The sequence below is a fragment of the Triturus cristatus genome, chromosome 11, assembly GCF_964204655.1.
Source record: "Triturus cristatus chromosome 11, aTriCri1.1, whole genome shotgun sequence".
Lineage (NCBI taxonomy): Eukaryota > Metazoa > Chordata > Amphibia > Caudata > Salamandridae > Triturus > Triturus cristatus.
In genome coordinates this window covers 234,227,497-234,246,079 of record NC_140594.1, presented here as the reverse complement: position 1 = coordinate 234,246,079, position 18,583 = coordinate 234,227,497, and the positions used below count along the sequence as shown (strand labels likewise).

At 43.6% G+C, this 18,583-nt stretch overlaps 1 protein-coding gene across 1 annotated transcript in view; it reads right to left on the bottom strand.

Annotated features, from left to right (window-relative positions):
* Positions 1-18,583, bottom strand: part of GRK3 (G protein-coupled receptor kinase 3) — a 1,147,860-nt gene that overhangs the window by 310,770 nt on the left and 818,507 nt on the right. Inside the window, exon 11 of the mRNA XM_085636358.1 lies at positions 1,178-1,308. Coding sequence (XP_085492484.1) covers positions 1,178-1,308 — 131 coding nt within the window. The remainder of the gene's footprint in view (positions 1-1,177; positions 1,309-18,583) is intronic.

The following is an 18,583-nucleotide window of genomic DNA, read 5'->3' as shown; positions in this document are numbered from 1 at the left end:
TATAAGCCACAGTATAAAGTTAACCTGTGTTTCAGCCAGGGTATATTAATTGAACAGACGACATGATTTGGTCTTGGCTTCTTTAGGCAGCCCTGAAACAAAGTGCCTATAGGGAGAAGTGTTTTGTTAGATGGATGGAAGTCTTGCCTGTCTTCCCAGGTGACAGATATCCTCATTTAGGGGCTCATTAGGATGGTGGAAGGACCGCCACTGCCAGCCATGCGGTGGCGGTCCTTCCGTCCTTCGACCGCGATTTTCCCCCTGCCAAATTAGGATGACGGGGGGAATCTCACCATGACCGTGGCGGTCGCAAAGATCGTCCGCCATGGAACCACCACAGGAAATCCTTAGGATTGCCTGGCGGAGCGGTCTTCAGCAGTAAAATTGCGACGGGGCCTACCATGCACCGCCCGGCAAATTACGATGCTGGCTGTAGACAGCCTTTCCATGGCGGTGGAACTGTCATGGAAAGGCTGGCGGGGATTGAGACACATTGCGGGCCCCCCTTGTATAGGGGGAAGCGAGGGTGCACAACATGTCATAGCACAACGTGGCAGGCACCGCATGGTGCCTGCCACGTAGTGCTGTGAAATTCACAACACGCTGTTTTAGCATTGCGGCGGGAGCTGCTGTCAGCAGCACCCACCACAATGTTAAAAATTAAGATCCGACCACCATGGTGATGGTCGCATCCTGATCTGGTGTGCGAGACCGCCGCATGCATGGCGGACGGTCCCGATTTACACCAGGATGGCGGACGGACTTGAGTCCGTCCACCATCCTAATGAGCCCTTCAGTATGGACTGGGACGAGCAAGATGATTCTGACAAATGAATACTACCAGCTGGAAATCAGGTCACCTATAAGGCGACTGCAAATGTGATTTATTTAGGTGTCAATAAAGCAGTTTAAGCTTTGTGTCCCCTATTGTCTGGCAAAGTGGAAATGCAATGGTCCCAGTCACGTAAATATTAATAATTTGGCAACCTGCAAAACAAGCATGCATTTAAAGACAAAGCAATATTAGCAATTTGCCCCAAAAGGTGAGGATAAACGGTGTTCAATCACTGCAAAACTGGATTGTGGTACAAAACAGTTTGAAACCACTGAATAAAATTATAAACACTTCTGTGCCCACTCGAGCACAAATACATATTGGGCAAAGCCAGCTTCTTACCTTCAAATCTCTGTACACAACAAACCTATGATGCATATGCTCTAATCCTAAAATGATTTCCGCAGCATAGAACCTCATCTCCTTTTCAGAAAATACCCCATGCTGTGAAAGATGGTAGTGCAAATCTCCGCCTAAAATTAAAAACAATGATATATTTAAATAAGCAAACACATTCTCCTTGAAGTACCTGAAGCAGCAAAAAAAAAGGTACATATGAGTTGTGTCAAATCTTTAGAGGAGCCGACAATTAACCATTAATTTACAAGGTGCTCCCTTTTGATGGTAAGGAAAGAGTTACATAAATTGTTCTCCAGTACATTTAACTGAGAATATACATTATCACAAAATAATACTGGGTTATTTCAAAAACTGGGACTATTAATCACAGCAAGGAAGAATAGCTGGATTCCTTTTTATCACGTACAAAACTAAAGTACAGTTTCGGAACGATATTAATAGACCAATGAACTTTGGATATTTTGATGTGATCTGTAAGAGCAGGCATTTAAGGAGTTAAAAAGAAAATTATCCGGTTGCGTGTGAATTAACAATACCCCCAAAGATCCTTAGGACCCCTTCAATTTTCGATCCCTCTTATATTTCCTTATGGCTTTTAATCTCCTGGAGACTTACACAAAGACCCGGTTCAACAACGTGCATGAGCGCTTTGCACTCTTCTATGGTGTGAATACCAGCCTATGACAAAACAAAGGTTTTGAGCTTAGTGTTTACATTTTAAATAAATAAGTGCAGGTGCCCAAAAATTATTGTAAGGCCCCCGATCACTGTCAACACCCATGCAGTTCCTACCACCGTAGGTCTGGTCCACATCCAGCACTGGTGCTTGCGGCACCACCTATGCTTACATATCCACCTCCCTAAGCCTTTGATGGTCGCACTACCCTACCTCAAATGGTTCAGTTGGTGGTAGCAGGGATCTAGTATGTGTGTGTGTCTGTGTGTGAACGAAGCTGTAACTTTCAGCTTAGTCTTCAATATATATATGTATTATGAGACATTAGCATTGCATTTGGTGTGCAGGTTATGGTTTGAATGGCTGTAGTGCAAGTAATGGAATCTCCTTCTAATCATATTTGCAAATTTCAGTGTTTTTCCAGTGTTAATGTGTAACCATAACTGCACTTTAATTGTCGCTTTTAGGTGAATTTCTCAGATTGTTTAAAAACTACATTGAGGTGTAATAACCACCAGTAACTATAAATTAACTTTAGTCTTGTGTTGTTCAGTAAATGTTTTTTGATACAACATCCAACATCCAAGAGTTCTGTACACCCAACCCCATGTGGGCAGCCTTCCCCAGCTGCGCTGTGCGCATCAGAAGGTTGACCTCAGGGCCAGGTTTCCAACCAGGCCCTATGTCCAACCCTCCATTGGCAACCAACACCGAACAGTCAGCCATGTGCAACAGGGGTTGGCAAGAGGGCCTGGCCTAGGCCCAGGTCCTATGCCCAACACTCCATGGATGAATGCCATGTGCAGCAAAACATGCCACAATGCATGGTTTCCTGGTCTTGAACCCCACGCTATACAGGTGACAAACCAGTGCTGCGCATGGCCTAGGGCCAGTGCAGTGGGAACTGTCACAGAATCTGTTCTCCAGCATGCCCCGGCACCCAACACATGGTGGATCTCCAACACACACAGTCTTTGCTGTTGCAAAGCAGGGTTGGCTACAAGGCCTAGTATTTGACTAGGCCTTGCACCCAACTCTCCATGGACAGAGGGCCAGTTTTAGCATTGGTGGCACCTGGTGCATCAATCTTTTCTGACACCACCCCAATGACCCCCTTCTCCATAGATTCCCTCACTACTACCCTCCATTGGTTTCCCTCATCTCTCCATTTAATTTCTTTTAAAGTGCTACTCATCCCAAATGTAGGGTGTTAAGCCGCTCTACAACACACAAATACAGAGACAATTAAGCATAAGTGTTTAAATCAATGCCCAGGAAGTGTTACATAAGACAATGAGGGCTATAAGATGCAGGAGTCACAGGTCATCCATACTGGTAGGCATTATATGTTGAGAGTGCTTGGTCTGGATAGGCAGAAACTAAAGATCACAAATGTAGCATAGTGTTTAGGGATGTCTATATCAATTTGAATTTAATACTAGCCAAAGAAACCCTATCTAGCAATCATAGAATAAAAAAGGGCTTTAAAAAAAATGAGGAGCTAAACCTCTGCCTTTCAGTTTGCATGCATCTCTTTTATGTTTATAGCTTACTATGTTATATTAGGATCATAACTTATGCACTAGAAGTAGAAAAGCATCACTGTGACAAAAACAGAAGCGACTGAGCTATCTACATGAAATACAAATGTGATCTGCATGCTATATGTTGTGCCTTGCAGCAGGCACATTAACTCTCTGTACTGTGATGAGTCAAAGCTGTGACTAAACTAAAACACAAATCTCTCCAGCAAGTATCTTAATCATCAAAGCTATCTTGCAAGTATTATTATCTTCTGGAAATTGCTGGGCACACAAACATTTCTAAAAGCTGCTCTTGTCTCGCCTCTCAGGCCTGACCTATCTACTCTAACCACCAGAGCGCAAATGGCACCTTTTGCAACAGCAAAAATTGCACCATTCTAAAGCCAGCCCCTACTCCCACCCTCCACCAGCAACCTACCCACGCCATTGGCTATGTGCTACTTGGCGTGAACTTCAGAGCCTGGTCTATGGTCAGGCTCTGCTGTCACCCAAACGCATTTATACACAAAGAGAGGGATGAGGGCTTTATTGGTATAGGTCTCATATGTCTAGAAATTAATCAAAAGGTATGCAGTTCCTATGGAGATGGTTGGGGGGTCAAAAGGGAACGGAGTTCCAGGTAAGAGAAGGAAGAAGGGGAAGGGAAGCTCCAATAAGGAGCAAGGGCCCTGACACACCCTGAGAGGTGTCATGCTTCATCTTAGGGCAGCTCCTCGTAGGGCCGACGCTGCAATGCCTGACGGGCCCCGCAGAATAACTCTTTGCTGAAGGTCTTCTATGTCATTAGCCAGGAGGTTCTAGTCAATGAGGTAGTGGGGCAAGTGTATAGTGAGTACAGTGGGTGTCAAAAGTGAGTTAAAGACAGCTATGAGTGCCCTAAGAACCTTTATTCTCTGGGCACTGATGATGTGGTAAAAGCTGACTCAGAGAGTATTGGCTGGCAAGGGAAATTAAACCTGCTGCAGCCCTATATGTGGGGTGAGAGGTGAAAGTGGGTCAATAGGTCGACATGTTTCATGCCTTTCATTCTCCTAACTGATGAACGGCATTTCATCAGAACCAGGGGGAACAAGAATCCTAATCTACTCTGAAGTGTTGGGGGCGGTCAAAAAGTGAGTCTTAAGAAGTACGTCCCTACGTCATGGATACAACAGTCATTCAGAGCCTCTCCGGTGTCCGGCCATGGGTAGGTCCCACGAGTAGGAATCCATAACCTTGCGGTGATCCACTCCCGCCAGTGTTGCTGTGAATCTGGACGTCCAGGTTGAGGCCCGTCCTCATTCCCTTCTAGGATTTTGTCAGTAGGAAGATTTTACTTACACTCCTTTCTCCCTTCTCTGGATGACTGTTGTATCTATGACATAGGGAAGGTACTTCTTAGGACACCATCTCCATAGGAACTGCATACCTTTTGATTCATTTCACCCAACCGCATTTACCAACCCTCATATGTGGCTGTTGGGTAAGTAGTGCATTAGTGCTTCAAACACTTTTTATTTTCATTGTTTTTTGCAGGATTGGCGGATCCTAAGTATTGGAAGTGGGGGTCCAAGTCTCTCACCAAATGCTGGAGGCGGGAGTCCCTGTCCCACACCGCTGTTGCCAGGTGCGAAATCCGGACCCCTCGTTTCAACGTTAGGCTAAGTAAGGACACTGTCTGAGGGAGCCCTGCTCACTCCCTTAGTAGCTTGGCACAAGCTGCCAGGCTTATCTCCAAGGCACGAGTCTACAGTATGTGCAACCACACTCACAGCAACCCACTGATGTCACCACAAATAGACTCCACACGGGTTTTTATAAAACGAGTATAATCTTTATACAAGAAGATATATGATATGACCACACAATAAAAAACCAATATATAATAATGGGTATTATTTCTTCCGGTGGATTGGTAGGTTCTATTCCCCAGCACCGCTTCTAACCAACAGTCACGCTTACTTCTAACCGTTCCCAAAAGGTTAGGCAAGTCATATTGCTAGAATCACAAATGTTGCAAAAGAAAAGAAATACTGCAATGAGTAACGATATACCCCCATGCTGTGCACTAGAGAAACAATGTCATATATAACACCACAATCATGTATTTTGCAACAGAAGGAAAAATGCATTGCGTATCACTACCAGCATGCCCTGTACAAGGAAGAAACAAAGCAATACGCTACTCTACAATCATATACTTGTGCAATGGACAAACAATGCAAGGTGCCATGTTTCAATCATGTACTCTGCAAGGGAAATATAACGCAGTGCATATCGCACCCAACATGTAGTTCGTCAGGCACAAATTAGATCAGGCATCATGCGACAGTTCGATAGTTTGTTAGCAGCAGTAATGCAAAGTGTAATACGACAGTTTGGATGCTCCGTTAACAGTTGCCACCAATCATTGATCAATGATGACACAAAAGTACTGCTTCTCACTCCGGCCCCTGTACTGTCCTTCCTTGGGCCAGCACAGGCCTAGATCCGAGCTGAAGCAACAGGCTCATGCAGCTGACAGAAGCGAGAGGCCGAGAGAGTGTCCCTTCGGGCCCGCACCCTACCCCAGGTGGAGATCCACATTACCTGGGGGGGGGCGCGACCTCACTCTCCTCTCCTCCTTCAGCGACTTGGGTCTTGATCCAGAACTCCATCAGATGGGCACAGCAGGCACGGGCCGGCGGCTCAGCTCCTCCGGGGCTGCCAGTCCGTGCCACGACTTCTTCACTTCGAGGGCCCAGTGATCTGGCCCTCCATCCGGCAGTCTCAGTGGACACCGAGACCCGCCCTCAGTGGACATCGAGACCCGCCCTCAGCACTGTGGAGACCTACTTCGATTTTGGTGCACAAACCACCCCGGCACTCCTCACCAGCGCCGGTGATTGCACCACGACACTCGCCACTCCTCTGGTGCACACAATGATCAAGAGCTCTTAACCAACGCCACAGCTGGCACCTCAACACGCACCCTACGCGTTGGGGTCTCACCTCTTCTCCCGGTGCACACGATGACCAGGCGCTCTTCACCAATGCCTCAGCTTGCACCACAACAAGCACCATGCGCGCCCGAGACTCACTTCTCCCTGTGCACACGATGACCAGGCGCTTGTCACCAACGCCCTGGCTGCACCACGACACGCTCCATGCGCGTCCGAGACTCACTTCTTCTCCCGGTGCACACGATGACCAGGCGCTCCTCACCAACACCCTGGCTGCAACACGACACTCACCAGGCACGTCCGAGTCTCCTCTCTTCTTCCGGTGCACACAATGACCAGGCACTCCTCACCAACGCCTCAGCTGCACCACGACACGATCCTTGTGTGTCCGCGACTCAGTTCACTCCTGTGTGCCCACAATCACAAGGCACGACTTCTAAGGGTCTCAAGCTGCAAAAGCACGCACACACCACGTTGCTTGGGACACCTCCGGAAACTTTTATGTTCCTGTGTTTCTAAACAGGGAGCCAGCTCACCTCGGGCCCTTGGGGTTCAGGACACAGCACAAAGCACAGTCCTGTTCAAGAAGAGGGGCCACCACCCACTGCAATGTCCCTTCAGTCTCTTCCTTAGTAAAACCTACAAACTGCAGGCCAGCCCCAGATCACAAAGCAAGGGTCAGTCCTATCCAGCAGTCTCTTCAGCAACTCCTTCCTTGGCAGAGGTTCTTCTTGATCACGAAAGAGGCCAAAGCCTTTGCAGACTCGACCTGTGGGGTTCTGGATCCTTAATCACTCAGCTGGAGATGGGTCAATTGGTTTATAGCACCAGCCCAGGCCTTTTCACCTCCCCTACTCTCCAGATGCAGGGCAGCCCGATGCCATCTGAACCTCTCCCTGGGTCAAGACCTCTTCCAGCTCCTCTCATCTCACAGATCCAGACAGTCAATCCACATTCAGCTGGGACACACAAAAATGCTTAAAGCACAAAACTCAGCCACTTTCTTAAAGAGTGGTTTATGAACACACAGTGACAAAACCACCTTCACAGAAAGATGCGTTATGACGCTGTGAGTTCATACATACTAATCTTCACCTTTCCATTATAAACTTACAGGAAACTAGGCTAACAAAACACATTACCCAGCCTCCCCCATTCTATCCTATGGGCAGAATGGCCTTTCACCAGTGAAAAACGAAATGGAGTGTTTTTCACTGTCAGGACATAACACACCTCAGTAAATGTCCTGCCTTTTACCTACACGGCACCCTGCCCAGGGGTTATCGAGGACCTACCACCGGGGTGCCCCCTGTGTATGCAAAAGGGAAAGTAACGCCTGACAAGTGGTTGCACTTGTCAAGACAACATGCTAACATAGCACTCTGCATGCAGGCCCTACACTGAAGGCCTGAGTTCCCTTCTCTGCGCGCCTTTTCATTACTAGCCCCTGCACACACAGTGCACATCACTAGGGATTTTACTAGTAAGGCCAGCATACTAATCATGACCAACCAATTACCACTACACTTTACATAGGGAACCCTTGTACTTTGACACTGATTAGCAGTGACAAAGTACCCAAGCATCTAAATTGGCAACTCTATGTCAGGAAAACGGTCTAGGGTGAAAGCAAAAAGTTTTGGGAACTTTAGCCAAAAAGGCCAAGTCCTACACTATGTTAGTTCCTATAAGGTATTGGGGGTGGTGAAGGGGGAGCACACAAGAAAGCTCGATGTGTTGCAGATCATCTAATACATCATAGGATTTCCAAATCCCTTCGTCAGTTCCCCAAAGGAAGAAGCAGGTGAGGGTGGGTTCACCCTGCCCCTTTATCTCCTTTTACTTTATATATTTCTAAACACGGTGGACAGTGCACCACGTTGAGTAATGGCAGCTGCAACAGAAGTGTTTCTGTTATGGTTAGCCAATCAGAACTTGGCTGAGTATGAATCTGCAATGCGAAAAGGGAACCATTCATCGATTTGCGTACCTACAGAGGATCTGCAAATTAACGATCATGAGATCACCAAAATGAAAACTCACCAAACCCAACTCAAACATCTTTTTAAACACCAATTTCGCAACAACTCCTGCAAGGATTTACACCAAAACAACAAAGCACAATCCTTTTTCTCTGTATATGGCATTTGCAGGAAAGTGAGTGCATATTATTTCATGTTCTGCCTTTTTCTACTGAATTTTGCTGACCTATTTCTAAACAGCTACAAACTGATACTGCTATGACATTTTAAATAATTGGATGACTACAAATTCTGGCTTTTAGGAAACTGTAAAAAATGCACCTGTTGCATAAAAGTCAGATGTCACATGTGAGTTACATTGTGGTCTTACACCAACCTCATCATGGATTCCAAAAGCATGGTATTAGGGCTGCCTCTTCAACCGAAAACTACTGTAAACAGATTCTGCAGCAAATACATGTCAGATTAACCTTTATTGGCATGTCACTTTTAACATCAGCTGCATCACCTATAAAAAGTGAATTGATAATGTGTTTACAGTCAGACATCCCAAATATTGTGATGGCCACGGGCCTGCAGTAATAAGATTCAAAGAGCTATTTCACTGTAACATTTCATCACTGAAAATGTCTGTTTATGATTAAAAATGGTGTTTCATAAATTGACACACAAAAGACATAAAAAACATCCTCCTTGTCATAGTTATCCAGGTTCCTACTCATCGATGAACAAAGATGTCATGTAAATATTCTTCAAAGATAATTCATGATAAGCGTTTTACAACTCATCTTGTGTAGGCTCCAAAATGGCTTATCAACAGTGACAGTAATTCGATTTTTCCAGGACTGCACACGTGGGATGTGACTTCGATCAGAGAACAAGAAGCTTTGGGATCTGAGATCTTCGTCAGGTAGGTCTGGCAAGGGTAATTGCTGGATAACCACTTCGAATGTGATGAGAAGTGAACAGCTAGAGCAGATGGGTCACAAAAAAGGGCTGGCAGACACTCCCAGAGTATCATGTGTGTAGTTAACTGGGCTTTGGTGTGAAGGTTACTTTTGATGATGGCCTGCTTCTAGCCATGCTGGCTCCAGTCTTACTAGGAGGTAGTGTGGGTGCATTAATTCGATATACAGTAGTCTGAGGGGAAGTTTTCTCATTATCAAAGTACATCCCTTTATTTGGGAATGCAAGGTTCCACACATTTTAGAAGACCCCCACGGTAGTGCCTCTGGGATAGTGTAACCTTAAGTTAGAGTAAGCATTGCAATATTGGGAAAGGGCCCCCTGCTGGATCTTGCTCTCTTCAACGCTCTCATCTTCCTCACAGGGCACACTGGTCTTAGCAAGCATGCAGATGCTGGTGATTCAGGCTCCAGGGCAGGTAGGCCTGGATGCCCTAGGGGAAGTCCCCTCACCCATCAAGAAGACTAGCAGGCCTTGGTCCCAATCTTGTTCACAGGCAGAAGTCTTGCAAAAATTCCCCTTCTCACATAGCCCTTCTGACTGCTTTGCAGATGACAATTTTTGGGGTCTCAACCTCCCGCTCTTATATTCCTTTTCTAGACACCAAATGTGATTCAGGGTCTGAGCTGAAGTTTTATGTTGGGGTTCTGCTTCTTTAGGAGTGCAGGCTCCTCTGCTCTCTCTTCCTCTTGAATAGCAGTCTGCCACAGGAGGGATGTCTCTTAAGCGGATAGTAACTCAACACAGGCAATAGGAGTGACCAGAGATCGAACCTGGATGCCCGCCACAGTGATATCTACATTAGCTCGGGGCTCCCATCCCTACTCTTCATAATTCTCTTATCAGCCCCATCTCCTTCATGATATGTGTCCAGGCCCCTTTCCTTGTGACCCCTCACTGAATCAAAGACCACTCTCTGAAGTATACAGGGGAGACCTGGTCCTCCCCTTCTCAGTTTCTGCCCCTCCCAGCTTACAGGAATGCAGCAATCCACAAATCTGTCTGAGGGGATCTCTCTATCTCCACTCCATGTTTCACCATGCACGCCTAGGTCTCCCAAAATGAAACCCAGGGCCTTCCATGTATTATACCATCTACAATGACACATACACCCAGTGCAAGTATACTGAATATACACACTGAACAGTACTCCATCATCGATGTACTGTACCATTCTGAGGCACACAGACAACCAGCACTAGCATGTAATATATGTGTACTGCCCAGCACTGTGTCCTTTATGCACTGTACCACTCATAGGCATACATACACCCAGGTCTTGTACTTACTAAGCACACTGCTTCCTTCATGTATTCTATCACTCAAAGATATATATAAACCCAGCTCATTCATTTATTCTGCATGCACTGCACCCTTCATGTATTGTACCACTCATAGGCACACATACACTCAGCACATGCACTTATACTGCATGCACTGCACGGCACTACATTCTTCAGTTACTGGACCAGTCTCAGGCATCTGCGCCTCCAGCACATGCATACACCATGCATGCAATACTCTGTATTGCATTGTCCCTTATGGCATCCTCCCCATGCACATATACACCCAGCATAGATAAACCACTTCTGCACTGCACAGCACTTCACTCCAAGATAAGGTAGGCCATGGTAGAATGAAGCACACAGCACCGGAACCTTACAGAGCGAATTAGCCTATAGGCCTCATTCCATAGACACAGGTTTAAAAGGGACTGTTCACTCCTACTGACCCAGCCAGAACTGTACTCATGCTGCTTAAATCCTGGTGAAGGCAGTAGCCTTCTGCCACTATGAGGGTAGCACTTTGAGTGCCCCTACCGGTCCAACAAGAACGGAATCTGAGAGAGAGGCCTACGTCATGGTACACACACATGATCGGCATTTGGCTAAGACAACAACAATCAGCACGAGGGATCCAGACATCAGTACAGTCGGGCACTCAGGGCATGGGTGCATGTCCTTTACCACGCAGAAGACTTTTCCATCCCAAAAATAATCAAGTCTCTTATACAATGTATTGCTATTGTTGATTGTGGAGAGGTGCTATCACTCAAGTGCAGTCTGCAGAGCTCATGATGCCCTTTTTTCCCTCAATAATGATAATAAATCTTAAGACGCATGTCACTCTTTTTTTGGCTCTTCTGCTTTCACTCTACATTATGACATAAAGTTGATGCTGAGTCTCTCCTCCATCTCTGAATCTTGTTATGGAACCTCAGTTAAAAAGACTCAACTTCCAAAATTGAGGTTTTGGTGTTTGGTCACAGATAAGAATCTTAAGTCCTTGATTCTTGCACAAAGGGGTGGCTAAAAAATCCACAGACAACTGAAGTCCTGAAAGCAGCCTCTTTTCACTTTTGGTCCTCAGAAGACTGATTCATTATGTGGCTTACTCACAGAGGGTAAGGGCACTCTTTGCCCTGTCAAGTATTAGCTATGTATATGGCAAAATTGTGCTTCATGCTATTGCTTTACCTGTTGGTTACCAAGACTGTGGTGTGAGGGACTCTTCAGGAAGAACACATTTTTCCATTCACACATACATTGGATTGGCTCCAAGAATCCCTATGTGTGGAATGTCAAATCCTTTAACTGCCCTGTCAAGCTTTCTACATGCAATGGGCAAATCTTTGCCAAAAGAAACCTATAGTAAAGCCTCCAAAAAAAAAACATGCCGGACACCCACCTGTGGATAATATACCACTCTCAAATAAAATGCATTAACCAAGCTGGTGAAGACATTGCTCTTACCAAAACAGGTTTACTTCATTCTCTTAATTCTCCTTTAGGGTCTACGGACCCTACTTAAAATATGGTAGCATAAAAAAGAAAGGAACTTTCATAATGGACTCATTCTAATTACTGCACTAAGCAAAGATTATTGCATGGGGAAAGTAGGCAATTGCACAGGGCCACCAACTTTCAAGGGGCCCCACTGGAAAGAGAACATTCTCTCTGTTTGACTTGTCTATTCAGTTTCTCTGTCTAAATCTCTCTCCCTCCCTACCTACGTCCAATTCGGAAATAATCTATTCAACCACGTGTCAGGGCAAGGCATATATCAACAGTTTTTGTGAGCGTTTTAACATATAATTGAGTATTTTTCGGCATCATGCAGGATCGAATTAGCAGGGAAATTGGTAATAAAATTCAATTTTTTCCATATAGGGAGCCAATATGTCTTTCCCAACATCCTTAAGATGACACTCGTGCTAAGTACAAAGGTATAATTACTCAACAATAATTTTACTACTGGGTAATACGTTAAAAATTAGAATTAAAGTGCAATAAAGGAGTATTACCTTTGGTTTACATAACATGTTTGGGAACGTTTTTTTCCCTACTATCTTATCGGTAGGCATAATACTATATCTGCTTTAAAAACGCCGTCTGTTCACGCACAGAATCGAACTAGTTCATGCAGTTGTAAATATATTTTTACAAGTAATGCCCTTGAAAAATAATATCCTTGTTTTTGTAATAGTAAAAGGTTTGCAGAGTAGACAGTATCTTCGGCTACCTAAATGTCAAGGTTAAAGAGAATCTCTGCTGGGCAAGACAAATATGCGCTCTTATCAGACTGATATGAACTCCAAAAGAACAAATTAAACTTTTGCATTCTTGTATTTTATCTTACAACATCAGCCCACTTAGAAGATTCCTCTTTGGTGATGCAAGCTGTCTGCTGCATATGCGCATGAATATTAGAAATGTGGACAGCACATGGTTATTGTGAAGGCGAAGCGAACCATCATTCAAGTCATAACTTGACCTTCACAGAAGTATGAAAAGAATTCCTTTATCTTTGGCTTATGGAAGTTAATCAACTAAAAAGAAACCCGGACATGAGCTGTTGGCATATGTCTGCATTGGATCAAAGTCGCTTCAAGTGTGGTACCAAGACTTCATGGGTCCACGTAGATAGTCCAGCTACGATAACTTATGCAGGGGTGACAGATTGCATGCTTTTTACACGGTATTAAGCTAAGTGCAAACCTGCTATGGCTAATTACAAATGGCATACGTGGTGCATCGAAAACATTGCGCTAGTATCATTTTTATGTGTGCATTGTTTTTCTTTTTCTTTTTTTATTTGCACAATGCTATACAGTTAATTAGTTGTCTGCCAACGTGCTACTATAAATTAAAAATTATCAAAACCTCTTTTTTTGATATGTGCTAGCACAGATCAGGAAAAGGGCGCATTCTGCACGAATGGAAATTCACAAAGAGAATTTGTTCATGGATCTAATGTTATTCACAATAAGCGTACTGAAGAAATGACAGAAAACAGTAAGGGTAGAGCCCCAAATGACGCCCATAGGGACGAGATGCCATGGTGTTCCAGGGCACTGGTTTCGCCACCTCTGAGTCAGGGGTTGCAAGCCAGGGGTCACAGCTGCAACCCCTGGTGACCTTCAAATGACGTCCTTGCTCACATCCTTATTGTGACATTTAAACTTGTAATCTTTCTCAGCTCTGACCTCATCCTTCACTCTGCAGTGAGGAAGCCTTAGGTCAGTCACATCGTGTGTTGCTGTCTACCAGCACAAAGCAGCCTCTCTTCTCAGCAGTCGTGGAATACTCTGCTCAAGGCATGGACGCAAAGGCCCTGCTTTTTCTTCGTGTGCAAGACGGGCACGCACTTTGTAATTCTGGCACTGTCTCTGTTAGCAATGATCATGCCAACCCTTTCAAGCACCATCAATATTTAAACGCCCTTTGTGACTTAATTGTGTCCCGCACCGGCCTTCTTACTTGATCCGCCTACCTCTCCATTACTCTTTTATCTTTTAATCCTGTATATTTCATGTGCTTTATGAGATGTCTTAAAGTATGGATCTGCATTCCCCTTCCCCTCCCTCTCCTCCCCCTTTTGCTCGCATCTACCCGCTCGAACTTCCCTTCCCCCCTCCCCTCTCGCTTCCCTTTACGATTTTCTCCAGGGACGATGTCCATTTTTATGAGATTGTTATATCTATCACCGATTCTGCCCTACCTTAATGTTGTATTTTTGTTTAAATTCAAATTAATAAAAAAAAAATGTAAACGCCCTTGCTGATTCATTACAAACAGTGTTTAATACCTGCAGCTAGTCAAGTGGTGTACATTATGAATATTAAGTATACATTCTTTATTAAATTGATAATATTTACATGTCACATTTAGATCGCGCCCCCCTTAATGATAAGAGCAGCGTCAGAATTTCGAGTTATCATTTGGTCGTTTATCTTTAAGATGTGCATTACATGATGTTCAGATTAATGAATAGCTTTATATAGACTGTACACATTGTTTTCTAACCATTCCGGAGTTACAAAGTTCAGAACCGATGTGCACTACATTTGCTATTTACAAAAAATAATTTTCGCATTTTTTTGGCTTGGCCGTCATTTCTTTACTTTAGAAATAATGCGTGTGAAGAACATGCAGGTAATCCTAAAATATAACCGCCATTGTATACCGTGAAAATGTATTACGCAATCCCAAAATCTAGTTCTTTTCAATACTAACCTTCCAAAGCACACACTCATTTTGGGCATCAAATTGTAGTCCTTTTTCTATGTCTGCATCCTTTGCCGGTATTCAGCTTTGGCAAGTTGGTCCCCATCCCTCTGCCTGCATTGCCTCGTTTACTATGGCAGAGCTGCACTAGATCAAACTATGGAAGTGGAATGAGACCTGTGCTGCAACAGGTGTAACCACTGTAGCATCTCAGTGAGAATGAGGGAGGGGCTGGAACCGCAACCTACCATGCACAATTACACACCACAGTGCACAATCTGCGCAGGGGAATGTGATAAAGTGCCCTTTTGTCTCATTTACTATTAGTCTAAAAAAAAAAAACAATGAAGTACAGTTCGCCTTCCTTGGCAGCTCAGGTAAGTACAAAACGATCCTTAATGTATGTTGTGTACGTGCATGCAGGTGAAAGTGGGTTTATGTGTGAGAGACAGTGTGTATGTCTGAATGTGGGTGTATGTGTGAGCATGTGCGAGTGATCAAAGTAAAGGTCAAAGGCTGTGTGATGTCACTTCCGCCACTACTAGCATTTTGGTAAATTGCCATCCACGGATGTGAGAGAACTGTGTGCATTTATCTGTTTGCAAAATTCGCTTGCATTGTTCAATGCGGCACATAGATGGTTGGACCAGGCAAACTGAGCGTGGACAACCTGACCTGGCAGGGTGGCAGAAATTTGGAAGGTAGTAACATGTCCTTTGATTCTCAGGAAGGCCTCTGTTGCCAACACTCAGTTAATAAGTAAATAAAGTATACTCACCGCGAATACCCTACACATCTTGGTTAAGAGTTACCAACCACCCATCCTATGTTGATGAAATGGTGTTATCACCTTCAGCCAATCGCGATATTTTGCCTACGTCATTTTACATGCAGCACTGCAAACACTTCAGACCCATACTCCTTACAAACCTTCAGAATGCCTTACGGCCATACTAATAGCAAGCTGTGTGATAGATAAATGTAAATTTCATAACCTAAAAGAAAGGTTAAACCTGCAACTCCCATAATTCACAACAGTGTTGGATGATGACATCAAATGTGATCATGTACACTGATGTTGAATATAGATGAACAAACTTACAGCCAGAAGCTCATGTTTATTGAAACAAAATATGCATTTATACTTATTGACTCAATGTAAAATACACTGATACGCTGTAATTAAATGTGCAAGTGCTGGAGCAGAGTTTTCTGTTGAAAATCTATTGGGTTTTTTAAGCTCTGGTTTGTCTATTGTCGAAAGAAATTAAAATTATTAATTTATAATTACTAATTATTTGTTTTGTGTAAATGTTTTAATTAACCAATATGGAATAACAAGAGAAAACTACACGTGGGGAAGCATTTGTGTCGTTTACTAATAATGTGCATGTTTTATTAATAAATGTTGTTGAGTGCTGTTTATTTTAAAGCACAAAAACGCTTTTTAAATGTCGTGTACTAATGCTTTTCTTGTGTTGCAAAGGCTAGATAATTACATACACATAAGGGTATTAGTGGGGTTAACACTGTTTAATCACTATGCTGTGGTAACGTTGTTTTTGTCTCTTTTAATTAAGATGATACGTTTTGGCCTAGTAAAAAATGGCTACCGTTTAAAGCCTGCATTTGGGTAGTCGAACTCTGATGAGAAGGCCTTGCTGAACATGGTCGAGAGCCATCTGACCACAGTCTTCGCCTGGTTAAAAGTTTTCCGTGAGGACAGCAGCTCTGGGCGGACATCCAAATGTCCTTGGAAGACAAAGGAGCCTCAATGAACATTATGATCATCATGCTAGTTCCGAGGAAATATGAACATGAAAAAGAAACATTTCAAGATTTAGTTCCGTCTTCCGTCCTTTTATTTTTGTGATTTTTCTGAGCGGAGATTTTCCAAATGTAGCGATGCTACATCCTTTCCTGCTCGCTTTGCTCAGCGGTTCAGCGGATATCGAAAACATTTTATGTTGCCTCCTATTGTTTAATTCATTATAAATATTGTTAGCTTAGAGAGGGTTCGTTCGTTGCATTTTGGATTCTGAGGCCACTTCTTTCCGAACTTGCGTTGGTGAGGATCGATGCTGTGAGGACGGTGACCTAAGAGACTTTTATCAAGAGACCTGTCCTGATGACCCATTTATGACATTTAGCTAGAATAGGTAACTATGAGAATAATGATTTATTTTGATTGCCTTTCCATTGAACTAATTTTAGATAAAGAATCATAATTTTAAATACAGTGTTGGTTATTATTTCTTGTCAATTATTGAGTACTCTATTTTGATTATTGTTGATTATTATTGGTTAAATCATGACTCAAGACAGTGTCAATTAGGTCTTATGGACCATAAGTGTAGATGCAGGGTGTTTAGAAGGTTTTCTTCCCACAGGTTCAGTGCTAATAGAGTAATCTGAGTGTATGTTAGTGAAATGGGCCCAAGCGTATGATGAGTGTATGTGCGTGTATCTGTGAATTTACTCTATCCGTGGAAGTAGGGAGAATTTGTACACCCCAATCTGCACCAATTTCCTGGTAGCAGAATTTGATGGTTATTGATGATTGTCTTGATCTGATTAGATTGCTTGTACATTGGCTTTTGATTTATTGATTATTGATTGATGTTGGTATATGTACTAATACTAAATGTTGAAGTCGTCATGTTGAGTTTTATGTAGTGCTTCTGGAATTTGGGAGCTGGTAACAGTTCTGTAGTAGGGCAGAGGGAAGTATATGCTGCTCTCGGGAAAGACGGGATTGTTGGTCCTGTACGTATGCAGGAAAAACGTGTGACAATTGAAGTTGCGCGTCACATTGTCTGTGTTCGGAATTAGTGACATTGTTGTGTGTTACTATTAGAAATATTTCTGCTATAAAAGGAGTGTGTATGGTAGCGAAGGTTATTTGTGAAACTCTGGTCTTAAGTCCCAGGGATCCGTAAGGTTCACCGTTAAAGCTTATCGCGGGAGGAGTAATAGGTATTCTCTGAGCTTGTCTGAAGGACTGGGCAGAGGTAAACACTGCTTGGTTAACGTATGTTATAATTCTGTAGTGGGGCAGATTGTTCGCTGTTCTCGGGAAAAGCAGGATTCTGTGTGTATGTACTACATTTTCTTGTATGAATGTGCGTGAATGCTCATATATTTAGTTAATTGTAAAACTCTTTGGAGCAGTCCTAGAGGAAACAGTTAATGAATGCATGCTACTGTGTCAACGGGATTCTTGTGAAATAGATTTTTCTTTACTATTCTTTGGTTAGCGAAGCAGACAATGGAGATGTTTATATGTTGTAACTAATAGATTTTGTAGAATCTGACACGAAGTCTACTGAGAAGTTTTGTAAAGGAGGGGTAAACGACTGACAGGAGACAGGAGCAGGAGAAACTGCAGCGACTGCTGACGTCAAACAGACCGCGCTCTGATTGGATATTAGATCAGAACAGTGCTCGCGCTGAGATTGGTGCGTTGGTGTGAGCCGCGCAAGGATTGGAAAGAGTCACTTTGTATTCTAGTGACGTAGACGCTCCAGGATTGGTGCGTTAGTGTGAGTCGCGCTGTGATTGGATAAAACATCGTACTATTCAGTTGTATTACGGAAGGGATTAGAAAGTTTGGTAAAAGCTAAAATGTATTACCAAGAAGAGAAAAAGAAAAAATCTTTGTTCAGAAAGATTAAAAATTGGTTCGACAAGGATAAAGATGTTAAAACGAGAGAAGGTGAATTGTTACCTCCATCGAAAACGCCTGCATCCTTCATGGCTGCGAGATATGGGTATCACACCTGTATATGGTTG